This window comes from Pseudogymnoascus verrucosus, assembly GCF_001662655.1.
Source record: "Pseudogymnoascus verrucosus strain UAMH 10579 unplaced genomic scaffold scaffold_38, whole genome shotgun sequence".
NCBI classification, from domain to species: domain Eukaryota; kingdom Fungi; phylum Ascomycota; class Leotiomycetes; order Thelebolales; family Thelebolaceae; genus Pseudogymnoascus; species Pseudogymnoascus verrucosus.
This window is the reverse complement of record NW_017263689.1, coordinates 271,399-294,456: the sequence shown is the minus strand read 5'-3', so window position 1 is coordinate 294,456 and position 23,058 is coordinate 271,399. Positions and strand designations below refer to the sequence as shown.

Sequence of the window (23,058 nt, the reverse complement as noted above, 5' to 3'; positions counted from 1 at the left end):
TTCGAACATCACTCTTTGATTCAGCTTTCAAGCAAGAATTAAAATCTAGCATACTCAGATTCAGTTCATCCAAATTATTATAATATTATCACCTTTATCCCTCCGTAAATAAATAAATCAAATAAACATCCTCCCATCCTCCCCCCGCCAAGCCCAATCGACCCTACGCTACTGCACGCCACTCCCGCACATAGCGCCCCGCGCCTAGCGTCCCCGCGCCAAATTCTCCTCCAAAATTTATTTATCGCCGACACCTCAAAACCCATTCCCCCACCTCAGCGCCCCGTCGTAGCCGCGACAGAAGCCCAGAACCCCCTCGCTCTTACAATCCCAGCTCCTCAATAGCGCGACGAGCTGTAGGCGATTCGAGAATATACGTCCCCTCGAAAACTAGACGCAGATAACGTCGATCTTTCTCTTTACATCCCAGACGAAAAGAGAGATAAGAAAGTCCCTCCAAAACCGCAAATATGACCGACTCAACCTCAACCCCCGACCTCTCCCAAACCCCCTTCGTCAAACAACTCGCCTCTCCCGGTAATTCCCCCTCCCCCATTGTTCAAAACATATGTAGAACACCCCACTAACCCCCCCCTCTAGACCGCCAAACCCGCACCAACGCCCTCGACTCCCTGCGCACCTACCTCTCCGGCCGGCGCTCCCTCCCCCAAGACGCCCTCCTCAAGCTGCACACCGCGCTCTTCTACACAATGTGGCTCACCGACCGTCCGCTCCCGCAGCAATCCCTCGCCGCCTCCCTCGCCGCGCTCCCAGCAATCACGCACACGAGTAACCGCACCGCGTTCACGGCTGCGTTCTGGACTACTATGGCGCGGGAGTGGACGCGCATCGATGTGTTGAGGATGGAGAAGTTTCTGCTGCTGACGCGTCGGTATGTTGGGGCTGCGTTTGCGCAGTGCGCGGATAAGGGGTGGACAGCTGAGGTGGTGGAGGAGCAGATGAGGGTGCTTAGGGAGGGACCGTTGGAGCCGGAGGCGAGGGGCGTGCCGAATGGGATGAGGTACCATGTTATTGATGTTTGGGTGGATGAGTTGGAGCGGGCGGGGGGGTTGGGGGAGAAGAGGAAGGGGGTTGAGCTCGAGGTGCTGCTGGAGCCGCTGAAGGTGTTGGGGACGGAGAGCCCGACAAAGAGTGTGAGGAAGAAGTGTAAGGAGGCGCTTGCTGATGAGAGGTTGCCGGGGAATGAGAAGGAGGATGTGGTTATGGAGGAGGATGAGGGATGGGGGGGTTTTGCGGAGTGAAGGAAGAAAAAAAGTGATGTGCGTGCTTGAGCAGATGATTATTGGAGGATGGAATAGGCTGTGGAGTGCATGGGAGGGACAGCGGCGTCTGGTGTTGGCAAGAGGTGACGATTAATGCATTCTGTACAATCTACACAAGTCTATTATACAAGCGTCCTCGACTATGGCAACTCCTGGGTATATCATGCCATGACGCGACGCGACGAAAAACTGATCTCCAAACGCTATCCTATCCATCATCATCCCTTATTCCCCATCTCCTACCCTCTTGTACAAGACACCCCCCCAACTATGGGCCCTGCGCCTCGTACTTCCACCCCGAGCAACTTAACACAGTCCCCAACCCACGGTGAATCTCCGCCTGGAATGGCTCGAAAGGCACTCTCTCCCCGTCGATGCTGATGTATCCCGACTCCTGCTCGCGGGGAACAATGCGGTATCCGAGCACCTTGCGGTAGCTGACGAGCGGCTTGTCGAAGAACTTGTTATTCTCGACGGCGAGCATGAGGTCCACGGCGGCGGTGCGCGCGATGCGGCCATCGATGCAGACTAGATCCATGAGGCCGTCGCTTGGCAGGGTGGCGGGGAAGAAGTTTGCGTCGGCGGCCATGTAGGACATCTGCTTATGTTAACAAACTTCCTTGTGTGCGAAAATGGGAATGGTGGGAGGTATCTTACATTACCGCAGTAGAAATTGCCCAACGTGTCATAGGGAACATTCACCCAGTCCGAAGGCAACTTATCATTGACCGTCCCATACCTCAACGTCGGCAATCCCTCCTCATTCGCCGCGCTCGTGCTGGCCGCCGAATCATCATCGTTCTCATCTTTATTCCCGCGTCTCTCGCCCAACGTACCCCTCCTCTCACTCTCCTGGCGATAATGCTCCCTAATAGCAGCCTTATCCTCAATCACGACCTTGACAGCCAAATCACACGGGTATATTCTCTTCTTCAGCAGTCGGGTCAGGAAGCCGTAGGTGAAGCGCGCCTGTCCCATCCAGCGGATATTCTCAGTCGCCAGATCAGACTCGGCTACGATGCCAACCGATTGCGACAGGAAGGACAGCGTGCGCGTCGACCCCTGCGTGATGGAGATGAGATCCAGTGGCGTCACGACACCCTTTACCGTCGCCAGGGCTGCGAGACTGGGGCTCGCGCTGCCCGTCAAGTTGCAGCTCATCGCATTCCCGCTACCGCACGGCATCTGCACGACCGCGATCTTAGCCAGTGCACGCCGAGCATCCGGGCGCTTTCCAAGCCCATTGAAAACTTCATGCGGCAGCCCGTCCCCCGAGCACGAGACCACCATATCAAAGGCCTCGATATCCAATTTCTCTGCGATCGTGACCGCCTCCCCCTGGCTCGAGGTGGTGTGTACATCGAGCTCGACGTGCGCGGCGCGGAGAATCGGTTCAATATCCCTGATCCACCATTTCACCGCGCTGCCCTTCCCCGCGTGCGGGTTCAGGAGCACCTTCGCGCGCTTGCGCTTCTGCGACTCGCCGTACGCGCGGTCGAGGAGCTTGGCGATCCAGATGCGTGCTGGTCCCGGGTCGAGGGGGAGGGGGTAGGTGAGGAATTCTGGGCGGACGGCGATTTTGGAGATGGGGGCCGCGAAGGAGATGGTGAGGAGGGTGTCGGAGGTTTCGGCCCAGAGGACGTTGTAGAAGGGGATGGCGCGGGTGTTGGAGCTTCCTGTTTTGCGCTGTTAGTTCTGTTGTTTGTTGGAGTGCGGTGGCTCGCTGTCTCGCTGTTGTCACGAGTGCGCGCGGCGGGGGTGCGTACCGGGCCGGCACAGCGCGCAGCACGACGTCTTTCCGTCTTTTTGAATATCGTCATCTGGGCGCGAAGCAGCCCGTTAGTTTGGCTCCATGGATCGTGTCTGTGCTGCCCAATGCCGGGCTGTCCGGCGCAGGGGCGCGAGGAGAGGGGAGGAGGAGGAGGAGGAGTGCTCACCAAGTACAATCAGCGACTCGGTGCCGAGGGTGAGGCTGGCATCTTTGCCGACCACGAGGGTGGTGTCGCGCGCGAAGTCAATGTCTCCATCGCCGGAGGCGTCGGGGGCAGCGGGGTCCATGAAGGGGTCGCTGGAGGCCCGGGTGGGCGATGCGGGTGTTGCGTGGTGGTCGGTCATTACTTATAGCGAGTGTGGTGGTCTAAGCATGCTGTATATATGCCTTTTCGTTTTGGATTTCTTGCTTGAGAATGAGTAGGAGGGGAGACAAGAAGGAACAGAAGAAGGAGGAGAGAGGAGAGAAGATAAAGACAGTGAATATAAGAGTAAGAGGAGGTAGGTAGTAATCCCGCAATGGCCGTTACCCAGGCTACCTTACTAAGGAAGGTTGTAGTGGTGTGTAGTAGTGTAGTAGTAGTAGTAGTACGGGTCGGAACAATAACGCCGAGAGGTTAGATGGTCTGGGTTCCTGTCCTGTGATCTGGGGAAATAGATCAAAAATAGACGCAAATAAATTAATTAAACGGGAAACATTAAAATACGAGGAATAAAGTACAAAGAAATGTCTTGCATGTGAAAGGCCGCTTGAGTGAATAATGAGTGAACAATTACTTACTTTGTTATATATATTCATCCTGCAAGCAACAACACTCTAACAAGTGAATTCCCCCTCAAATAAACACACGCACACACATCGTCGAATCCCTTTCATTTATCAATTCTTTACTATTGCAAATGCCTACTACGTCTCTACATAAAAAAACGCCCAATGCTTCTTTTCTTGCGCCTCCTCTCTTCGCAAAACAACGGCGTGGCTCGCATTATATACCAATGTAACGCTTCTAGCACTACATCCCCCTCCCCCATTCCATCACAATCATAAAGCCCCCCTCCCAACATACCCAGACATGACACAGTCCCCATAATTCATCCATTTTGCAGCCGGCGAAGGCGCTCTAGTATGTTCCGTAACCCCCCTCTTCTTCAACTACCCAGCAGCTGGCCCTGCTCAAGCCACCTCTCCGACCTTGTTGAGGCCCTTTAGCGAACCCAGGCTTAGTGCCAGGCCTTGTGAGCGACTGCGGATGCGGACGAAACCTGTGACGGGGCCGTCGTCACCCTCCTTCTCGATACTTAAGTTTGCTAGCGCGTCCTCGCCTGTGATATGTTAGTAAATATCCCGTATACTTGATAACTCCCCTAGAAGTGAAGGAAGGATGGAAGAACGGAAGAAAGAAGGATAAAAACGTACCAAACACACTGCGCGCGTACAGATTCGCACTCAAGAACTGGCAGTCGCCCTTCAGCGAAGCCTCGGGGGTCAGACACGTCATATTAGTGCACGCCATAAGCTGCGTCAGGAACTCCCTCAGCGACTTCGCCTTGGAGTTGATGTTGACCTTGTTCTCCCACTCGAACTCGGTCCACATGGTGCGGAACTGCGTTTCGGTGCAGGTGGCTGGCTGGATGTAGTCCATGATGTCGACGTGGACGTCGTTGAGGATGACGACGTTGTTATCGGTGGAGCTCTGGCCGTCGTAGACCACGTTGCCGAAGATAACACCAGTGTCGGTGGATGAGACCTTGATGGTGCACTGGACGTTCTGGAAGTCGTGGGGACCCAAGTTCTGTGTCGTCGGGCGCTCGACAACCTTGAGGTCACCGAGGGTGGCGAATTCCACAGACAGATTTTGCAGTGTCTCGGTGGTCTGGTTGACGAGCAGGACGTCGAGGACGATATCGAACTGGTGGACCTTGACGTACGCCTCGGCGTAGACTGGATCCGAGAAACCGGTGAGCTGGACGACGCGGCTGAGTTTCGACGAGAGATCCTCAGTTGCAGTGTCGCCTCCAGTCGCCTTCTCGAGGTCGAGCTCAATCTCATCAGCGCCATCGCTCGCGTTCTTCTTGGCGAGCTGGCGGATCTGAACGACATCGTCAACCTGGACCGCAGTCTTGGCCTTCTCCACCGCCTCCTTCGCCGCGCGCTTCTTCTCCTCAACCTGGACCATAGCCCTGAAGGCCTTTCGGGTGTCTTCAAGGAACACAGTCTCGAGCTCCTTCTTCTGCGCGAATTCCGCCAGCGATCGCACACAAGACATGATCCTGTCCACTGAGTCCTCGTCAATAGGAGCCTTGACGAACTGCGATTGTCCAACGCGGATGATGGAGATCATGATCAGCATAGCCTCAGCGCGGAGGGCGTTTGTTCGTGCCTCGTCCTTGGAGATTTCCGAGTGGCGCATGACAAGTTTTGTGAGGGTTGACGACAGCACGCTGGCGAGGTAGTAGTCGCCATCCAGGATAAGTTGACGGAGCGGCGGCTTTTGTGCAGCCTTGACAGCTTCCAACTTTGCCAGTACTGCGGATGTGCTTGTGAGAGCGCTCTCGGTCGCATATGTGCCGTCTGCCAAGACCCTCCTTGAACCGGTGGGTGCTGATGGCTTGTCGGTGCCGTTCGTGGCCGCCTCCTTCTCCTCCTGGCCCTCAGATCCTTCATCCAGTAGCCGTTGCTCGGAAGCCAGTATCGGGATCTCACCCAAACTGGCGCGTATCCGCTTCCAGGCGTCTCTAATGTCATTGGCGTCCGTAGAGTATTCTCCAACAATCCAGAGTGCGCCACGGTAAACCTTTCCGGCGCGGACCTCGCTCAGGGTCGAGACCAGTCTCTCGACGATAGTCTGGCGGAGCTTGGGGAACTTCTCGACAACCTCCTTTACGAACGAGATGACATCGACAGCCGAGGTGCTGTTGAAATCGGCGATGAAATCCATCAGCAGGTCAACGACACTTGCGGCAACTTCGGAGAACTTGATGGCGCATTGATGTATCGAGTGAATAAGGAGTTGGCGGTACTCGTTGTTCTTTTCGTACTCCTGGTCAACAGTCTTTGTCAATTCCTTCTTCAGGAGAAGCACAACATCAGCCACGTTCTTGCTTGACACCATCTCCAAGGCCAGCTCGAGGGCCTTGCGCCTGACATCGATATCTGGGCTAGACAGCACGCGGAGGATTTCCATGGTAAGGTCGTTCAGAACACCCTCATTCTTGCGACGTAGCTGATCGACACGGTCGAGAACGATAAGCTTCACGTTGTTATCCGCCTCCTTGATGCTCAGCTCAATGAACTTGGCAGCCGCTGCCTTCACCGCGACCGGGTTGTTCGTCAATGCCGTTAGGGAGGACGCTGCCTCGTATACCACTGTGGAAGCACCCGCCTCGAGGAGATCGAAGATCAAGCGCAGGTATTTGGCCTTGTTCTGGGGGTTCTGGAACGCATCCTTCCTGATAAACTCCAACTCTACGAGTTGGATTAGCTCATCGGCGTTGGGGATACCGTCGAAGACGCTACTGAGGTATGCCAAGGCCTTGTCGTGGTTGATGCTCGAGAGCGCGGCGAATGCGTTGCGCTTGCATGTGTGATCGCTCTCAGTCTCGAGGAAGGCCGCAAGCAGGTCGGCAGCATCGGGGATCAGGGCTTCCGAGAGCTGGAAGATGGAGGAGACGGCGAAAACAGAGTTTTTGCGGACATATGCGTGGCGGTGCTCGAGGCAGGATCGGACCGAGGAGAGGAGGGGCTCAATGAGCTCGGGTTCGCGGAGCTTGCACAGGAAACGGAGCGTATTCCCCCTAATATACTCATTGCTGTGCTGCAAGTCGAACATGATCCCGTTACTGCAGTTATAGTTAGCTATGAATCATTGAAGATGTATGTGGTGAACCTACCAGACCAAGATCATCTCCTGCTTGAGCTTCCCGCCGGCGTCAAGCTTGGGGCAGATCTCGTAGTAGAAGTAGAGGAGCTTCTTGAGGGGCTTATTCTTGGAGGGCATGACGAAACGGATGATGTGCATAAGAAGTTGGGGCATTGGATCGCCGTTGAGCATAATTGTGAGGATGCGCTTCATGGTATCGATCTTGGTCTCGTCGGTCCCCTTCTCAAGCTGCGTGCGCAGCTCGGACATGGAGGGCACATCAGAGAGGTTATCCTGGTGCACCAAGCTGTAGGAGCTCTCGAGGAAGGAGGCCATTGTGTGTGTGTTTGCTCCCCGAATCGGGCGGACCTGTGGGCTGTGGCTTTGCTCCTTGTCGGTCAAGGACTTGCGTGTTTCCCCAGCTTCAGTTCGATGCGCGGGCAGTGGCCGTCGGTCGGTCGGTTTGCGGAGGGTTTGTCGACGGAGGGATCGGCGTCAACAGGAAGTTGTAGTTAAAAGATTGTAGAGTCGGAGTCCCCAAGGGTATAAATATTGGTGAGGTGAGGCTTATCAACAGAGAATCAACAAACAATCAACCGCAAGCTCTCTTAATTGCGGCTCTATCCCCTTAGTTAGAACCACGTTGGAGATTCCGTGAATTAAGCGATGTGTTCGATTCAAGTCACGTGAAAGCGGCGGTTTTGGTGGGTGGAGTGGTACCTTGGGATTTCTGCCCCGCCAAAATGGGAGCAAGGGTGTCATTTTGGTGGTTGTAGTGGTTTATAGTGGTGTTTGAACCGTCCACTAGGTCTTTTGGGTGGTCTCAGTCGCGAAAGCTTGACAGGGCTGAGACAATAATTCGACCTTCTGCGATTAATATATATCCACGATCTACCCTTCTGCAGCCTCAACCTCATTCTCTAGCTGCATCAATTGTTTATAGGCACAGGCTTATAGACTCAGAGTCAACATGGCTGCCACCGGTGCTGCAAACTCTGAACCCTTCTATGTCCGATACTAGTATGTCTTGCTCTACCCCCTCCCCGTTGACCCAATACACCCCATATACCCCGCAGCTCTGTCTTGTCTAACTCACTCTACAGCTCAGGACACCAAGGTCGACACGGCCATGAATTCCTAGGTAGGTGCCTTTCTCACACGCCCGCCCCTTCTCCCGCTGCGCATCCACTGACTGTGCCTTCCTCCAGAGTTCGACTTCCGCGTGCTCGGCGATGGAAGGAGCGCATCGGCGCGATATGCGAACAACTCAAACTACCGCAATGACTCCCTGATCCGGAAAGAGAGTGCGTCTGGCCGATTGCCCCTGCTGGTTGGGTGTATAGCTAATCAGGATGAGTGTAGTGTGCGTCAGCTCGACGATGATTGACGAGATCAAACGCATTATCAAGACCAGCGAGATCCTGAAGTATGTCAAGCAAAGGGTGGCTGGTTACAACACACAATATACATGTGCTGACGATGACACAGGGAAGATGATGGCAAGTGGCCGCAGAAGAACAAGGACGGGCGACAGGAGCTGGAGATCAGACTGGGGAATGACCACATCTCGTTTGAGGTAAGCTATGCCTGCTGCGCTTTGCGTCACGATGTGCTGGGATGGAATACTGACAACACTTGCGCAATCCAGACAGCGAAGATCGGATCCCTCGTCGACGTCAGCGACTCCGCCGACCCAGAAGGCCTCCGCGTCTTCTACTATCTTGTGCAGGACCTCAAGGCGCTCGTCTTCTCGCTGATAGGCCTTCACTTCAAGATCAAGCCGATATGAGCAGTGGGAAGGGGAAGAAGAAGAAGAAGGGGGGCGTTGTGTGGCATTTGCGCATTTTGCTAGGAGAAACGGGGCGTTTTGTATCGTGTTTCTCGATACCATTGAAGGTTGATCAGGGGAATTACAAGAAAAGGCGTGCGTTTTGAGGCTGTACAGCTGTACAAGGACCACAGGGACCGAGCAAGCAGACCAAACATGATCAAATGAATGTAGATATCCGCATGGAGGAGGAATATTGCCTTTCCAGCACTTTCGCCCTGACACTTTGACACTTTGCCACCCTGACACTTTGTCTCTCTGACACTTTGTCACATTGACGTTTTTTAATGTTCATCTATATGTGATGCTTGCACACTCTATCTCTAAAATGATCTATAAATTATATTATATATCCAATTCCGACACTGTACCTACCATAATTTTTCACCATCGGTCTAAAAAAAAGAGCCGTCCGTGGGGTGAAAGACATTATTTGCGGGGATTGGACCTTGGAACCCCCCCCATCCGTCCCTTTTAGTTCCCTCCAACCACTGGTAAGCCAGGACCCAGGCCAGCCTTGGCACCCATGGGGGTCATAGAATCGACAATCGCATCCATCCACTCCCGCCACCAAAAACCCCACGAAACCCGCCTTATAAACAACACACACTCTCCATCCCATCAACGACATTTACACAACCCTCAACAATCCCCCTACACCCCATCAGCCGAGCGATGCATTTCGCCGCCCCGGCACCGTCAGATTAAAACACCTCCCCCTCCCCTTCACCAACCAACAGCGATTGTACAGTACGAACCCAGGATACCCCGGAATCCAAGCGGGCTCCACACCGTGCGACGGGGCCAGCGGGACTCGGCCGTGGGCGCCACGATTCGATCGAGCGAGCGATTCCGATATCGATATGCCAGGCACGCCATCAGTGCGAGTGGATGCGGCGGCGGCGGAGGAGGCGATGAGGCTCCACGCGTCGTGTCCGCCGGAGGAGGAGCGCGGGGAGGCGTGGGTGGCGGTCGAGGGTAGCGAGGAGTCAGAGGCTGTGGGTGGTGGTGGTGGGAGCCAGAGCGCTACGCCGACGCCGCCGCCGCCGGATGGACAGCAGATGATGAAGAGGGTTGAGGCGGGGGAGCGGGCGAGCGTGGAGATGTTGTCGCCTGTTAGTGTGGAGGAGAAGGGGGAGGAGAAGGAGAGGGAGGCGCCGGTGCTGAGGAGGAGTTATGCAGGGAGTTCGCCGTCGATGAGCTATGAGTTCTCTAATGTCCGGGTGAGTGCTTCGTGATGTGATGGAGAGGGGTTTTTGGGAGGCATGTGCTGACGAGTTGGCCTGATACAGTTGAAGCCGTCGTCGCCGTCGTCGTTTTTGCGGTCGGGAAGCCAGTTTCGCGGCACGCAGCATTCGGAGAGACAGGTTTATGAGGTGCAGGTTGAGATTAAACATGTCGATATGAGAGAGTCGTCGCTGTGCGGATACCTGCGCATACAAGGTGCGACCCCCCAACCAACGTTTCGAACTATATACATACATGATAGATGCTAACCCAACCCGCGGCCAGGCCTGACAGAAGACCACCCAACCCTGACGACCTACTTCGAGGGCGAGATCATCGGGTCGAAGTACTCCTTCCTCACCAAGCACGACGACTGGGGCTCGACGGACAAAGTGGACCTGGAGCACTGGTCGAAGTTCCAGGCGTTCCGGCCCTTCAGCAAGGCTGCGCGGCGGGGGAACCTGCATATCCCCAACCTGGCGCAGCGGGAGAACATCTTTATGCGCTGGAAGGAGCACTTCCTCGTCCCGGACCACCGGGTTCGCACGATTACGGGGGCGAGTTTCGAGGGCTTCTATTATATCTGCTTTAACCAGCGGAGTGGGAGCGTGAGCGGGATTTACTTCCATGCGAAGAGCGAGAAGTGCGTATCCCTTTACTATCAGCATCAGCCGTTCAAGGTCTTGACTAACACTCCCTAGATTCCAACAGCTCGAGCTCAAGCACGTCCCCGACCGCGGGACCTACGGCGCAATTGAATTCAGGTGAGCCGGATGGCACAGGACCTCTGGCAGGGACACACGGAGTAGGGCGACAACGGGCAGGGTGAACACACTCACACACACAGAGACACGACATAAGGCGATTTTAGGGCAGGATAACATGAGCGCGGTGCATATACGGAAACTGATTCCCCCCAGCCCAGCCTCCTCCCATCACCACCCCCCCTCCCATCCCCGCTCCCCACCAAGGGGGTTCAGGTGGTTTGGGAGGAGGAGTGAGGCAGGAGGCTGGCGGGCTTTGTTTACTCGATTTCGATTTGTCTATTTTAACTTTTTACGTTTTAGTTTTTGTTACCATTTTTTTTTGGAAACCTTTCTACAGGATGGGAAGAGGGCTGAGGGAATGCGTTGCGTTGAAGTGGGGGGTCGTGAATGGGAGAGGGGGTGTTATCTTTTTGAGCGTCTTTTTCAAGAAGGGAGCGAACGGGATGGGGAGGGGAGTGATGAAAAGGAGACGAGAACGGGGATGGTGGATGTGTATTCCAATTCCATACCATATACAGTACGATTAGCCGTTCTGGTGATGCGGCAATTGAACGCTTTGGACGCGGGGACCAACTAGTTTTTTGCTTTTGGGGTGAAGTTATTCCAAGCCAGGGCCCAGTGAATGTCAATGTAAATATGCTTCTGTGATCCTCCCCTGATTTATATATCTATGCTTCCCCATTCCATATATCAACATACAACCCCCCCCCTTCCCATCGTTCATGCACAGTCTGTCCTCGTGCCCAGCACCGGGGTATTCAACCCCCGATCTCTATTTACCCATAGCACCCACCACCACCACCCCCAATCGCGCACGTGCCACAACCCACCCCCCATCATCGCCCCTTCCCCCCTGTTTGCTCTGTTTGCCCCACCTCACGCCCCATGGCCGCGCAACCCGCGTAGCTAGCACGAACTGTCAAAGTATATCGCGACCACCGCCCAACCCACCAACACTCCGTTCCCAAGTCCACGTTTGAGTTTTTCTACCACGCTCGCTCCCGTTTCAACAGGGCCGTTGCTGCTGAGTTCGTCGTCGTCGCCGTTGCCAAAATGGATTTCGCACCGTACCAAGGTTCGCCCATACCCCTTACGAAACCCCGGCGCTCAGGAAATGAACCAAACCAAGCTAACGAGCACAAGACACCTCCCCCGACGCAACGCGCACCCTCTCACCACCACCCAACGACCGGCGCTCCACCTCCGCCTCTCCTCCCCTCCAAACATCCCACGCAAACCCATGGGCTGCGCAATCTGGTAGTCCGCCGCTGGCACAGGGCGGTGGTGGTGGTGGGTTCACGAATACAAGGGATGTGGAGATGGGTGGGCGCGGGCGCGAAGCGCTGCATGATTACGAGACGAGCTTGCCGTTGAGGTTGGATTATGAGGCGTGTTTGGCGTATTTGGCGTTGCCGCCGGCGGGGGCAGTGGGGTTGTTGTTGGTGGAGTGGAAGAGTGATTATGTGAGGTGAGTTTGGGGGGTGTGGCTGGAGGGGGGCAGCTGGGGCGGTGGTGACTTGGTGAGGGGTGAAGCTGATGCTGTGTAGGTTCCATGCGTGGCAGTCGGCGCTGCTGTTTAGTGCGATGTTTGTGGTGCATCTGGTGTTTGCGTGGTCGAGTTTCTTGAGCTGGGTGTTGTTGGTGGGGGATGTGGGGATGATTGGGTATTTGACGATGAGAGCTTATAAGGATGGTGAGTGCTCTTTCTGGTGTGGCTTTGTGGGTGAGAGGGAAGTGCTGACGGTGGTGTAGCGGATACGCTTGATCGGTGTGAGGTCCCGTTCTTTGGGCCGCTGGCGAGTCGGATTTTGGACGATGAGTAGGGAGTGGGGATGGTGTGAGGACGAAGGTAGCTCTGGGAGGGTGATATGGAGCCGGGAGGGAGAAATGCAATGATACCCTTGTGGATGGCATCTCCGGAATGCCAGGGCGTGTACATAGGGTGGAAGTGGTAATAGATACCTGTATTGATAATGCTCGGCAGCATACTATAGCTGTCGGTTTCTTATATCCGTCCAGTCAGTCTGGGAGGGAAGCTCTAATAATCATTCGTTCCCACAATCACCACTCGAGACGCAAATATTTGTATGGAAGAGGCAAGTGCCATAGGTTCAAGCAAAGCTGTGAAAGAACTTCCGCTAATTATTACAACCAATATTCCCATGCGGATCCAGTAGTCCCTGAAGGATCTAGGTACCACCGTGTCCCGTATCTCCATTGCCAGATACAACCATCCGGCGCTCGAGTAACCACCTGAGGTTTCCTTGTCGAAAACAGTTTCTTCTCGTTATCAGCGGTGAGATCTTCCAGTGACACTTCTGCCTGGTTTTCAAAGTCTTCCCGAAGACTTCTCCGATGCTCATCGGTTTGGTTGATTTCCCGTCTATCTCTATCTCCATATCGATCCCGATGACTTTTCCATTTGGCATCAGGTGTCTCTCTGCCAGCGCCAAGATTGACCCATTTTGTAGTAATTACCGCGAGTCCTCGCTCCCCAAAGTCTTTTGCATCAACCATATATTCCATATAGCAGTAGGGACATTGGAAAGTGCGGGTCTGGCAGTTTTTCTCCGCCTTCTCCAGCTGTCGAACTCGGGATATCATAAGAGCTGTTACTGTGCTTTCATCTCGACGTCCTGCTCTTCGATTGTGAGCACAGATATTGTACCAAAGGTTATATTTTTCCAATTCTTCGACAAACGTGTCGCTTCGGTTCCACGGAACTAGTGTCCAAATCTGAAGCGTACGATGAACTCATCGGAGACTATTTGGGCGTTGGCTGACGAAAGAACAACTTTCCATGGGGACCCTTCGCCTTGCCAAACCTCCAAGTAGCGAAAAGCCTCAAGTGGGAACCCAATATCAATTCCGTCACGGTGCTGCCTCATCGCCAGCTGAATTTGGGGATAATGATCTCATAAAAAGAACCATATAGATGCCGATACGTAGCCGGCGAACCCTCAGAGGTGCATGGAGGGCCTCGAGCGTATGAGATTTCCCGGGGCCATTTAATTGCGCTAATGTGATGAAGTAGGAGGCAATTCCGACATGGAAGGAATTGGGGAAGATCCTTTGCTAGGGTTGATAGAAATTCGAACCGGTCATCATGCGGCGCACGCCGTAATGATTTCCAAGACTTAGGCCCCAGTATTTGGCCCAGCTGGGGGCAACATAGAGCAAGACTGGCAGCAGATTGTGCAGGAAGCATGCTTGCTATTGATAATATTATTTCTGGTGGAAGGCGAAGTAGGTCTGGTGGAGTTTCAGGTTCTTCCTCGTTATTGACAGTATCACTCCAAATCGCTGACATCAGTTTTCTCCAGGAATTTGCAACCAAGGCCATTGTAAAGTTGTTTTGTTCTGTTGGATTATACGTATATCCCCAAGGGTTCTTGCTCTGCTCAGAAAGTGATAACAGGAACAACAATCCATAGGACGGGCTCAATCTCCTTGTTTCAAGGCACAGAATGGTCGGAAATAGATAATAATGTCAGGTGCGAGCATTATCCAGAGGTAGAATTATCCCAAATGGGAATCGTATGTTATTCGCTGGCGCCATTACCACAGTCGTGGTTGCCCAATAAGCGTTAAGACGGCCGTGGTGATTGGATGACGGGTAACCGCGCGTAAACACCTGGACGTCGTTTACGCGCGCCCGCCTCTATTCCCAAACTGTCGGAATTTGGCGACTGTTCTATTTGTTTCCGACTTGAGTTTCAGCAATGAGTCGGCGGCAGCGCAGGCCCTGTGCGGGGCTGTGCCTTTGACCGTCGCTGAGCCAGCGGATAGAGCCGATTGGTGGCTGAGGTGCGATGCGCCCATTTGGGGTCCCAAGAGTGATATTCCTCAATCCCAAGCGCTTCCGAGGCAGTAACCGCCGTCAGATACCCTGCTCGGTGTGGTGGGGTAATAGGAGTTGTGATGTTTTTTGGCGGCACAGGTCGCTACCAACAGCGGCCAAGTACGAACAGGATGAGTTTCGGATTAACCGCCGACGATGAACCGGCCCAGGGCTTTTGCTACCAGCGCTTCATTAATCCAAAATTAGATAGAGAAACCCTAATACTATGTATGTGAAAAGGGATATAAGCCTTCGGATTTCTCTGCTCTGTGAAATAATAATCCTTTGAATTGCATCACTTCCTCGAATTTCACCAGCCGCCTTCAGTCTTTCTGAGTCCTTTTCATATATTACAACTACAGTTCTATCGCAAATATTGTCATACTACTCATTGTAACTATATCGGGTGTTCTGTTACATTATCTATTGCTTTCATCGCCAGTCACTGTTCTATCGATACTATTGTTACGCTGCCGCAATTCTCATTTTGCTACTACGGAATCTGACAACCACCTCACATACCACCCTACCTATCTACAAGCCACCATGTTCGGAAAAGGAAGCAAGAAATCAGCTAGTGGTAGCAGGTCTACTCAGGCTACTAGCGGATCCCCAAGCGACTACGATTCCTCTTCCTCTTCGCAGAAAGAAGCCAAGCGAGTCGCAATTAGCCTGGATACATTCTACGACACTTCTCAATATGTGAGTTCGGAAGTCACCACGCTTAGAGTTGTTGTCCATACAGGTGGAAATGCACAGTATACTGAGGACGGGAGGAGTGCAAACCACTGGTCTATCTTCCTGCTTCTAGCGGGCAACGAAGCGGCATCTGTACGCCTAAATATGAGCAATGTGGATGGATCAGACGAACTTGGAAGCTTCGGCGTTACCGGTCACGATTATCTCCTCTCGCGTTCTGAACTTGCATATTTCGACTATCCTGTAGTACCCGGCAAAAGGGTGTACGAATTCTGCAACCTGGTAGTCAACAAGCGTCGCAACAGGTACAGAATGACAGGCAATGGAAATGGATGTCGACATTGGGTGTAAGCATACTCATTCATTATATCCATTTATGTAGGACTAGAGGCTAATATTTAACCAGCTGGTATCTCTTTAACGACTTTTTGGCATATGACTACATTGATATTGCAACTCCTGATCGTCGGAACGTAACAGCACAATTCTACAACCATTTGAGACACAAATATCATAGGGATAGCAACAGGAGAGTTAATAGAATCCCATCCCCAATCGAAGAAGGGCAGTTTGTGTAACTTTCATTCAAGGGGAGAAGAAGGAGGCGATGGGAAATCGGGTGGCGGATAAGGGTAAATTTCTGTGGCTTTTCCTGTGGATGGGATGGCGATCCCGTTGTTCTTGCAGAAATTTTCGAACCTAGCGGGATGGTCTGATGGGAAGCTATCGATAGTTAGAATCTTGAAATGGGAGATGTTGCTGTGCAACTTACTATGAATACCTCAAATTGTTTTGATACACTCGATTTAGCATCTTGAGCAACTCATCTCGATTCTCAGTTTTTGGCCAGAGTTTCTCCAACGCCTCTAAGAGATCATTGGCGAATTCCCAATCAAATATTCTAACAAATTGGAGACAATAAGCCGCGCAGATACGAGGGTAAAAGCCCGCATGTTCCCAGTCGATAAGGCAAAACGAACCATCCGGACGCAAAATGATATTTCGACGGGCAAGGTCTTGGTGATAGAACACGCACTCAGATGCCGTGAAATCAAACCCGGGCTCGCCATCCTTAGCCCGGAGGCGCTTATTCATCCACTTATTGAGTTTTGGAATCGTGTTGAAAGTTGTGAGCGCGCCATCTTCCGAAAAGAGATAACCTCGAGGGATTCCGCCGTTTGTGGGACCAGGTGGGCCACAGGGTATTTGAGAGAAGAGGCCATGTATGGCCAGAGCCAAGCGATCTATGAGCCCCGGATGCTCACGGCAATTAATCTCGTCTAGCGTCACCCCTTCGATGAAATCCATCACAATGTAGGCCTTATAGCCAATTCTGAAAAATCGATGAATCTTCGGAACTTTTATTTCACTCGTGAGAGAATATTCATATGCAAAGTTCTGATTTGCAACCTCTTCATCAGTGATGCTTCTTCCATATTTAACAGCAATATCGTCCGAGAGTTTTGCCAGACCCCGCGCAACCTTGGTGCTATTGACTCTGATATCTGGGTTCTCGCAAAGTGTAGCTATCTCGCTGTCAGACAGGGCGTCTAGGTCGAACGACATGACCAACCCGTACGCCGAGAGAGATATACGTCTTGTTGGATGATATAATTATTGATGGGGTTTCCATTTAGTATTGATAGAAAGTATGAAATCACTGACTTGGATAAGGAAGGTTGGTGGTAAAGGTGGGGAATAAAGGCGCCTTGCTGGATTCGAGGACGCGATGTTGGTTGTTGGATTAGTCAGCAGTGTCATGTGCTGGTTCTAACATTCACTTCATACGAGTCTCGGAATTTAAACCGATAAATATATATATATTTGACAAAAAATAGGGTATTTAATTAATGATGACGAGCACTGAAATAACAAGAACATGAGGATTGTACCTCCTCGGCCAACTCTCCCAGCAGCAGCACTCTTCACGCAGGGGCCTGTGATATTTGGCCAAACGGCAGTTGGAGTTTGTCCTAAGGTCTTGGTGCAGCCTGCGGACTGCATCATCGCTGACGCGACGCTCGCCGCAACAGCCTTATCCACCTTAAACGCACATGGATTCGCAGTGGGAAATTTGTCTTCGGGACAGAGAACGAGGCAGACATCATTGGACAAGTCTGTAGTTGTGTCTTGAACCTCAAATAAGGCGGAGTAAGAAGAACAGGTAGTATCGTCTGTCAGGATATCCGAGAGTTTTCCTCCAGGAGCTGTGTTAAACTGGATTTGTTGGCTCGGATCGCTACTCCAATTCTCTCGAGATCGAGTTCCCACCGAGCAATTCCCCACGAAATCGATGTGCCAGGACAAGAGCCATTTTGTAGCTGTGTCGTTCTTTGGCACGAAGCTATCGACAAACAGAAATGGGCTCTCTGTATTGTTCATAATATGCGACGAGGTAGCGTCGTCGTTGTCCCACTTGCTACCTGTCATTTCCGTAATCTTATAGCCTTCTAGACTGGTGGTATTGTCACCCATAGGGCTCAGTTGATGGATTGTCCACATAACGCCAAACCTTCCCGGCAGGCCGCGGCGGCATTCTGGACGCCCCAAACAAAGGGGAAGTAACCCCCAGATGCGTATGTCTCATTCTCACGGGGAAAAACGAGATCAAGATCGACAGTTTGGGGAAATGTTGTCTTAGCCGCACGCCATATCGAGAGGAGAAGAAACACGAGAAGAAAGCTGTGCATTGTTTCCAAGGACTTTTGTTGTATGATTTCTTTGTGTGTGCGGGCTGGTGAGACGGAAGAGATGGCAAATGTGGCGATGTTGTTTGAAGCGTTTATCATCCAAAAACGCGATCGGAACCAACATCGCACTAGCATCACATTAACATTGTTTACCAGAGGGTTAAGGTCGGCAGTTCCGCTTGGCTGGATGAAATTAGGCCTGACAGGAGCGGAAAGAGGGGTCTGAGATTCCACTACTGCCCAATGTGCCTACACCAGGGTAGTATTTCATAACTTTGTTTTTTGGTGAGAGTACTGTATTCATGTACTCGGTGAGGTAAATTGCAGACCAACACCTGGGTTAAATACAATAGTATATAATATATCTGGGCAGTATAGCCAGCCGAAGGTACGGAGTAGAAAATAGAATGTCAACCAGGGCACGCACCTGCCATAGACTGTTATACCCTAAACTAGACTGCTATACCCTAAACTAGACTGTTGTTGTACCCCAGACTATTATACCCCGGACTATTGAAGGACGCTATTGAAGGACATGCGAGCTTGGTTAGTGGCAATAGTGGTAATCGAATGTGATATCCTAGGCTGTCACAACGATTTGTTACCCCTGCCCTTTAGCTCGTCCCAGAGCGAATTATCCTCCTAGATTTCCAGCATAGGCAGTCCATGTCTTGTTATTATGTCCGCCTTTTTTTTGGCTTCATCTCCGAGCCTGCATCGGCCTTCAAATCCAACAACACACTCTATAGCCGGAATATCGAGGCTTTATACCCAGTAACTAGATACCGTGTCACTGCTCCGCCGCGCGCCATGCGCCGCTCGACTTAATTCTAGCCAGTTGAGAACCAACAGGATTACGCATTTCTTAGGTCCATAACTGCTCTGTAGACGACCTGCATATCAACCTCAACTATCCGATTGAAAACTTATGCAACAAAGCAACCACCTAGTAACCCAACAGCTACCCCCAACGAAACACTGCAGTTATACCCTTACAGCTCTGTTTCTCAATAGGAAGGGCGTCCGATATTAGGATCATGCATATAAGTATGTTATTAGCATTTAATATTTTATCTCGTGTCTGTTTTCTAGATTCTGGCGGAGAAGTTTAAGCAGACAATATCACTAAAAAGGGGCGATATGTACCTCGTCAACAATTTATTATTTACGCCCAACGGAGTTATTCAGATTATGTAGAATGCCCCATAGGTTTCTATATAAAGAATGGAATCTAAACACACTAGCTATTCTATTGTACGCATTGGCCGGCTGGCTGAGCTCTAGCATTATACCTTTCATTACCATGGCATAGTTTTACCATTATACTGATGCACCCCAGTGGCGTTCTCCCACCCGGCGACTTCAATCATAAAAGACTTTCCATTCTTCTCGGCACCTCCCTTCACTAGAGCCTCAATAACCCCTCTTGCGCCCTGCTCGAGAGTAAGGTCCGCAATATCTCCGCCTCCCATCGCAGATTTAACAGTCTATTCCCGCCAATTAGTATCGTACTCCTCGAAAAGAAAAGAGAGAGTCTTACCCCGGGGTTTATTCCTGTTACAACAAATCCTTCACTAGAGAGTGCCAGTGCCCACTGTACGGTTAGAGCATTCAATGCCGCCTTAGAGATCTTGTATGCTGGGAGCGGAAAGATGCCGAAGGGCTCGGCCATCGCCAAGGAGCCCATTGTGCTTGCACTACAACAGATCAGCGGTTGAAATGGGAGTAGACTCATAACACGGTTCTTACATGCTCGTGATTTTCTTGGCCTGACCCTTTCGCATCAAGGGGAGGAACTTGGTGATTACGATGTGGGTGCCGGTGACGTTGACATTGAACTCCTCGTTCAGGTTCGCCCTATCTAAAAGTTAGATCTACCAGTAGTTGCTGATTATGGGCTACTCACAATTTCTCCGTCCATTCTGGAGCAAATCCACCAACACCGGCGTTGTTGACAAGGTAGTCCAGGCCTTTATCACCAACTTGAACTTCGACAGCCTTCACAGCTTTATCGACGCTGGCTTGATCGGTAGTATCCATCTCGACAAACACCACTCTCCCAGACGATTTCTCAACGAGTTCCTTGAGGTCAGGGTTCTGAGAACGTGCCGTTGCGAATACGACTCTCGCATCAGATGGAGTGGAATTCGCAAGGTGGGTAACCATTGCAAGGCCAAGGCCACGGGAGCTACCGGTGACTAGGTATGAAGCCATTGAGATTTTGTTTACTGGCGATATGCTTGTAAAAAGTAAGTGATAAAATGATAACAATAAGCTGTTAACTTGTGATATGTGTGGAAAGTTGAGAATATATTGAAGATGATAAGTTTCAGTTCCAGACGTCCAAGGCCATATTTATAACTCGTCTTCTCCGTGTTAATTGTATTCTCCCGGACTTCCTGCAACTCATACAGGACTTCCCGTAGTAGATGCACTGAACCGCCGGAGCAAGATAATAATACACATGCTTACGTTAGCTAAAGAGCTGTACACTATGTCGCTGGACCAAATCCGCCGCCCTGTCCCGAAGGAATCGCTCCTCAGTCTCCAATCCCAGCATAAATATCAATAAACTGAAGACTTGGAAACCGAAGACCAGTCAGCTATTGGATAAGCAAGTCATCGGTTATAAATCTGTGGACGGGAAAGGCCCCACAATATTAACTTTAGCGCCATTTCAAACCGGTACTCCGAAGTCCGGTCAGCATCAACCCTGCCAAAAAGGAAACAACATGCATTTTTGCAGATGGGAACAATTGTAGATTTCCTGCATGATGATCACATAGCTTCAAATCCTAAAGGTATTGAGTAAATGTCTAGTTATCAATTATTTTGCTTCGACCTCCGTCCTTCATCCGCGATAGAGCCATTTATCACTTGAAGCATATGGGTTTGGAGAGCATTATCAACCAAGTTATCTCGTATGAACTGTTATTTACGCCTCAAATAGTATATATCCTCATTTAATCATTAATACCGTAATGCAACAGGAAAGAAGTCTATGTGAAGCCCGAAAACTGATCAGGTCTCGACGCTCTGCTTTTCGGGTCGTAGTTCACCTCCTCCACCAGGGACCTCAGTTGCGTTCACTACTATAGTTAGCACAAGATCGACGTTTAGATCCGTCAGATAACACATACCAAGACTCATATACATCATGCCAAACTCATCAACCTCCTCAAGCCACATCTCCGTCCGTAGATCAAGCTCAGGCCCAGGCTCGACCGCCATTAGCTCCCGCATTAAGTATCCCCCACCCACAGTCCACCGTGCCAGCCAGCAGTTGTATATCGCTTCCCACTCATCCTTGGTCCTCGCATGCCACAGGGCCTTGCTGCACACAGCTGGCATAAAGCCTAATTCCTTGCAGGGGAAAGTGGGAAGCTTGTTGAGCATCGCGTATATCCACTCCAGGCAGTACAGGGCGCTCATTGTGCGCCGTTTGGCGTTCATAAGGATCCACGCGTCCCACGTGGGACGCACATGCGAGGCCTCTGCATGCAGCATAAGGCCTGTCTGTCCAACGTGGTAGCCCACTTCCTGTAGGTTGACAACTGTTTGCAGGGACAGGTTCTTAGTGGTGGGCTTTTGTGGCGTTGGGAAGAGGAGGATTATAGCGTAGATAACAAGGGCCTGAAAGGCTGTGATAAGAGTTTCCTCGTCGTAGGTGCGGTACTGTAGATTAAGCCTTAGCTGATGTTCTTCTGACCTATAGCACAGTTGCATCGTAGGAAAAGGGGTTCGGTGAGTAATGCTTACTTCAGCAAACAACCTCTCCATTTCTCGCTCAATGGTCCCCTGGACTAAGCTACTAGCTTCCTCCGCGCCGCCCTCCCACATCCTCGTAATCGAAAAGCAGTTTTTGAGAGGCAGCTTCATTTCCTGGGTTGCCTGCATGGGGTGAATCATTGGGGGAAGTCGTTCCCTTCGAGCCATCATGCGGGGGAAAGTGCGAAAGACTCGACATAGATAGAACATGCTCTGCTCCCTGAGCGCGTACGAGAGAGGTGAGGGTTCGATATAAGGATACAGCCACCGGTCGCGGATAACGTTAAAATCCTCATCTGGTACTAGTTGCCTTGTCTGTTCAGGGTAGTTCGAATCCTTCGGTGAGTGGTTTGAGGTTGCTGCTGTGTCAATGGTCCGGCTTGATAGTGTTGCGCTGAGACAGCCCGTCGAAGCGGTGGACCGTGGCGTGGAATGGTTGCTGGAGTGTTCAGAGACTACTGGGGCGTTTTGATCAGACACGCCCTGGCCATTTGGAGGAAGATAGTCCATTGAGGTAATTTGGGCGTCCCATGTCTGTTGCTCTGCTCCTAGTGCCTCAAGAAATGAATCCCCAATCTCATCACTCCTTTGTTTATGAGGAAGCTGAGCGTTAGAATCCTGAGAGTTAACTTGCTTGGCGTGGTTGATGCTCTTCCCGGAAACATATTCACAGTGTGCATTCCGCTCTACACAGCGGGAGCAGCGCGGCCGCTGTTGGTCACACCGGGCTTTGGCACTGGAGCACTCATGGCAGGATTTCTGCCGCGGCGTCACTTCAGACTGCTCAAGGCACTGTTTTGTGTGCCTCGTGTATGATGAACCTATGGCTCTCAATTAGCACACTGAAATATCTGACAAGCGCTGTCAGTTACAATAGCGGGTCACAACTTACGCGCTGCGTATTGGCGGTGACAAATGGCGCATTCAAACTCGCCTTGGCCACTGTTGACCATTGTAAGAGCGGGGTGCGACAGTACAACAGACCGAAGCTTGGAAGTCGTTCAAATTAAAACCGGGCGGATTGTTCTTTTCCGCTTATACAACATATATAGAACCAAATCACACAAACCAACTTTCGAATAATCGAGATACTGGGGCATTCTTTAATTCTTCAATGCCCTTTTGTCAGCACCACAGTAGCTCCTATTGTTCAACCTTGGCATGTAACACGTGACGCGGATCCATTCATCTACATTACTGAGCATGATGTTGGAAATCCAAAAATAGGGTTACATAATCGCTATACAGCATATAATTCCGCCGTATTTTGGAAATCTCACGTAATCTTAATATAAAATATAGTTTTAGTGTCTTTTTCACAGGCA

General features: G+C 51.5%; 11 protein-coding genes across 11 annotated transcripts; 5 read left to right on the top strand and 6 right to left on the bottom strand.

Annotated features, from left to right (window-relative positions):
• The first annotated feature begins 239 nt into the window (after positions 1–239).
• On the top strand, positions 240–1,466 carry VE01_07287 (uncharacterized protein). Its single transcript, XM_018276722.2, has 2 exons — positions 240–537; positions 601–1,466. The coding sequence occupies exons 1-2, from the start codon at positions 471–473 to the stop codon at positions 1,260–1,262; spliced, it is 729 nt and encodes a 242-aa protein (XP_018128247.1). The 5' UTR covers positions 240–470; the 3' UTR covers positions 1,263–1,466.
• On the bottom strand, positions 1,356–3,670 carry LCB4 (sphinganine kinase lcb4). Its single transcript, XM_059463871.1, has 4 exons — positions 3,221–3,670; positions 3,050–3,103; positions 1,941–2,959; positions 1,356–1,881 (listed from the first exon to the last, which is right to left on the bottom strand). The coding sequence occupies exons 1-4, from the start codon at positions 3,396–3,398 to the stop codon at positions 1,552–1,554; spliced, it is 1,581 nt and encodes a 526-aa protein (XP_059319506.1). The 5' UTR covers positions 3,399–3,670; the 3' UTR covers positions 1,356–1,551.
• Positions 3,671–3,920: 250 nt separating this feature from the next.
• SEC26 (coatomer subunit beta) lies at positions 3,921–7,532 on the bottom strand. Its single transcript, XM_018276720.2, has 3 exons — positions 6,945–7,532; positions 4,471–6,893; positions 3,921–4,376 (listed from the first exon to the last, which is right to left on the bottom strand). The coding sequence occupies exons 1-3, from the start codon at positions 7,247–7,249 to the stop codon at positions 4,228–4,230; spliced, it is 2,877 nt and encodes a 958-aa protein (XP_018128249.1). The 5' UTR covers positions 7,250–7,532; the 3' UTR covers positions 3,921–4,227.
• Positions 7,533–7,670: 138 nt separating this feature from the next.
• Positions 7,671–8,979, top strand: MAGO2 (Protein mago nashi 2). The gene is made up of 6 exons (XM_018276719.2): positions 7,671–7,933; positions 8,017–8,054; positions 8,122–8,217; positions 8,276–8,339; positions 8,402–8,489; positions 8,562–8,979. The coding sequence occupies exons 1-6, from the start codon at positions 7,884–7,886 to the stop codon at positions 8,700–8,702; spliced, it is 477 nt and encodes a 158-aa protein (XP_018128248.1). The 5' UTR covers positions 7,671–7,883; the 3' UTR covers positions 8,703–8,979.
• A 704-nt stretch (positions 8,980–9,683) lies between these two features.
• Positions 9,684–11,327, top strand: VE01_07283 (uncharacterized protein). The gene is made up of 4 exons (XM_018276718.2): positions 9,684–9,964; positions 10,034–10,184; positions 10,254–10,611; positions 10,670–11,327. Exons 1-4 carry the CDS (start codon positions 9,803–9,805, stop codon positions 10,734–10,736), a joined length of 738 nt encoding a protein of 245 aa, XP_018128251.2. The 5' UTR covers positions 9,684–9,802; the 3' UTR covers positions 10,737–11,327.
• Positions 11,328–11,674: 347 nt separating this feature from the next.
• Positions 11,675–12,798, top strand: VE01_07282 (uncharacterized protein). The gene is made up of 4 exons (XM_018276717.2): positions 11,675–11,810; positions 11,879–12,203; positions 12,283–12,428; positions 12,488–12,798. The coding sequence occupies exons 1-4, from the start codon at positions 11,789–11,791 to the stop codon at positions 12,556–12,558; spliced, it is 564 nt and encodes a 187-aa protein (XP_018128250.1). The 5' UTR covers positions 11,675–11,788; the 3' UTR covers positions 12,559–12,798.
• An 82-nt stretch (positions 12,799–12,880) lies between these two features.
• Positions 12,881–13,343, bottom strand: VE01_07281 (uncharacterized protein; the record flags this gene model as incomplete). The annotated part of the gene is made up of 1 exon (XM_018276716.2): positions 12,881–13,343. Exon 1 carries the CDS (start codon positions 13,337–13,339, stop codon positions 12,881–12,883), a length of 459 nt encoding a protein of 152 aa, XP_018128235.1. The 5' UTR covers positions 13,340–13,343.
• Positions 13,344–15,122: 1,779 nt separating this feature from the next.
• VE01_07280 (uncharacterized protein) lies at positions 15,123–15,813 on the top strand (the record flags this gene model as incomplete). Its single annotated transcript, XM_018276715.1, has 3 exons — positions 15,123–15,622; positions 15,682–15,748; positions 15,808–15,813. The coding sequence occupies 3 exons, from the start codon at positions 15,123–15,125 to the stop codon at positions 15,811–15,813; spliced, it is 573 nt and encodes a 190-aa protein (XP_018128178.1).
• A 43-nt stretch (positions 15,814–15,856) lies between these two features.
• On the bottom strand, positions 15,857–17,750 carry VE01_07279 (uncharacterized protein; the record flags this gene model as incomplete). Its single annotated transcript, XM_018276714.1, has 3 exons — positions 15,857–15,998; positions 16,048–16,801; positions 17,168–17,750. 3 exons carry the CDS (start codon positions 17,748–17,750, stop codon positions 15,857–15,859), a joined length of 1,479 nt encoding a protein of 492 aa, XP_018128274.1.
• A 1,513-nt stretch (positions 17,751–19,263) lies between these two features.
• Positions 19,264–20,460, bottom strand: VE01_07278 (uncharacterized protein; the record flags this gene model as incomplete). Its single annotated transcript, XM_018276713.2, has 4 exons — positions 19,872–20,460; positions 19,715–19,822; positions 19,506–19,662; positions 19,264–19,452 (listed from the first exon to the last, which is right to left on the bottom strand). Exons 1-4 carry the CDS (start codon positions 20,177–20,179, stop codon positions 19,264–19,266), a joined length of 762 nt encoding a protein of 253 aa, XP_018128254.1. The 5' UTR covers positions 20,180–20,460.
• A 347-nt stretch (positions 20,461–20,807) lies between these two features.
• Positions 20,808–22,901, bottom strand: VE01_07277 (uncharacterized protein). Its single transcript, XM_018276712.2, has 4 exons — positions 22,626–22,901; positions 21,725–22,554; positions 21,106–21,640; positions 20,808–21,054 (listed from the first exon to the last, which is right to left on the bottom strand). The coding sequence occupies exons 1-4, from the start codon at positions 22,684–22,686 to the stop codon at positions 20,987–20,989; spliced, it is 1,494 nt and encodes a 497-aa protein (XP_018128271.1). The 5' UTR covers positions 22,687–22,901; the 3' UTR covers positions 20,808–20,986.
• Between the last annotated feature and the right edge of the window lie 157 nt (positions 22,902–23,058).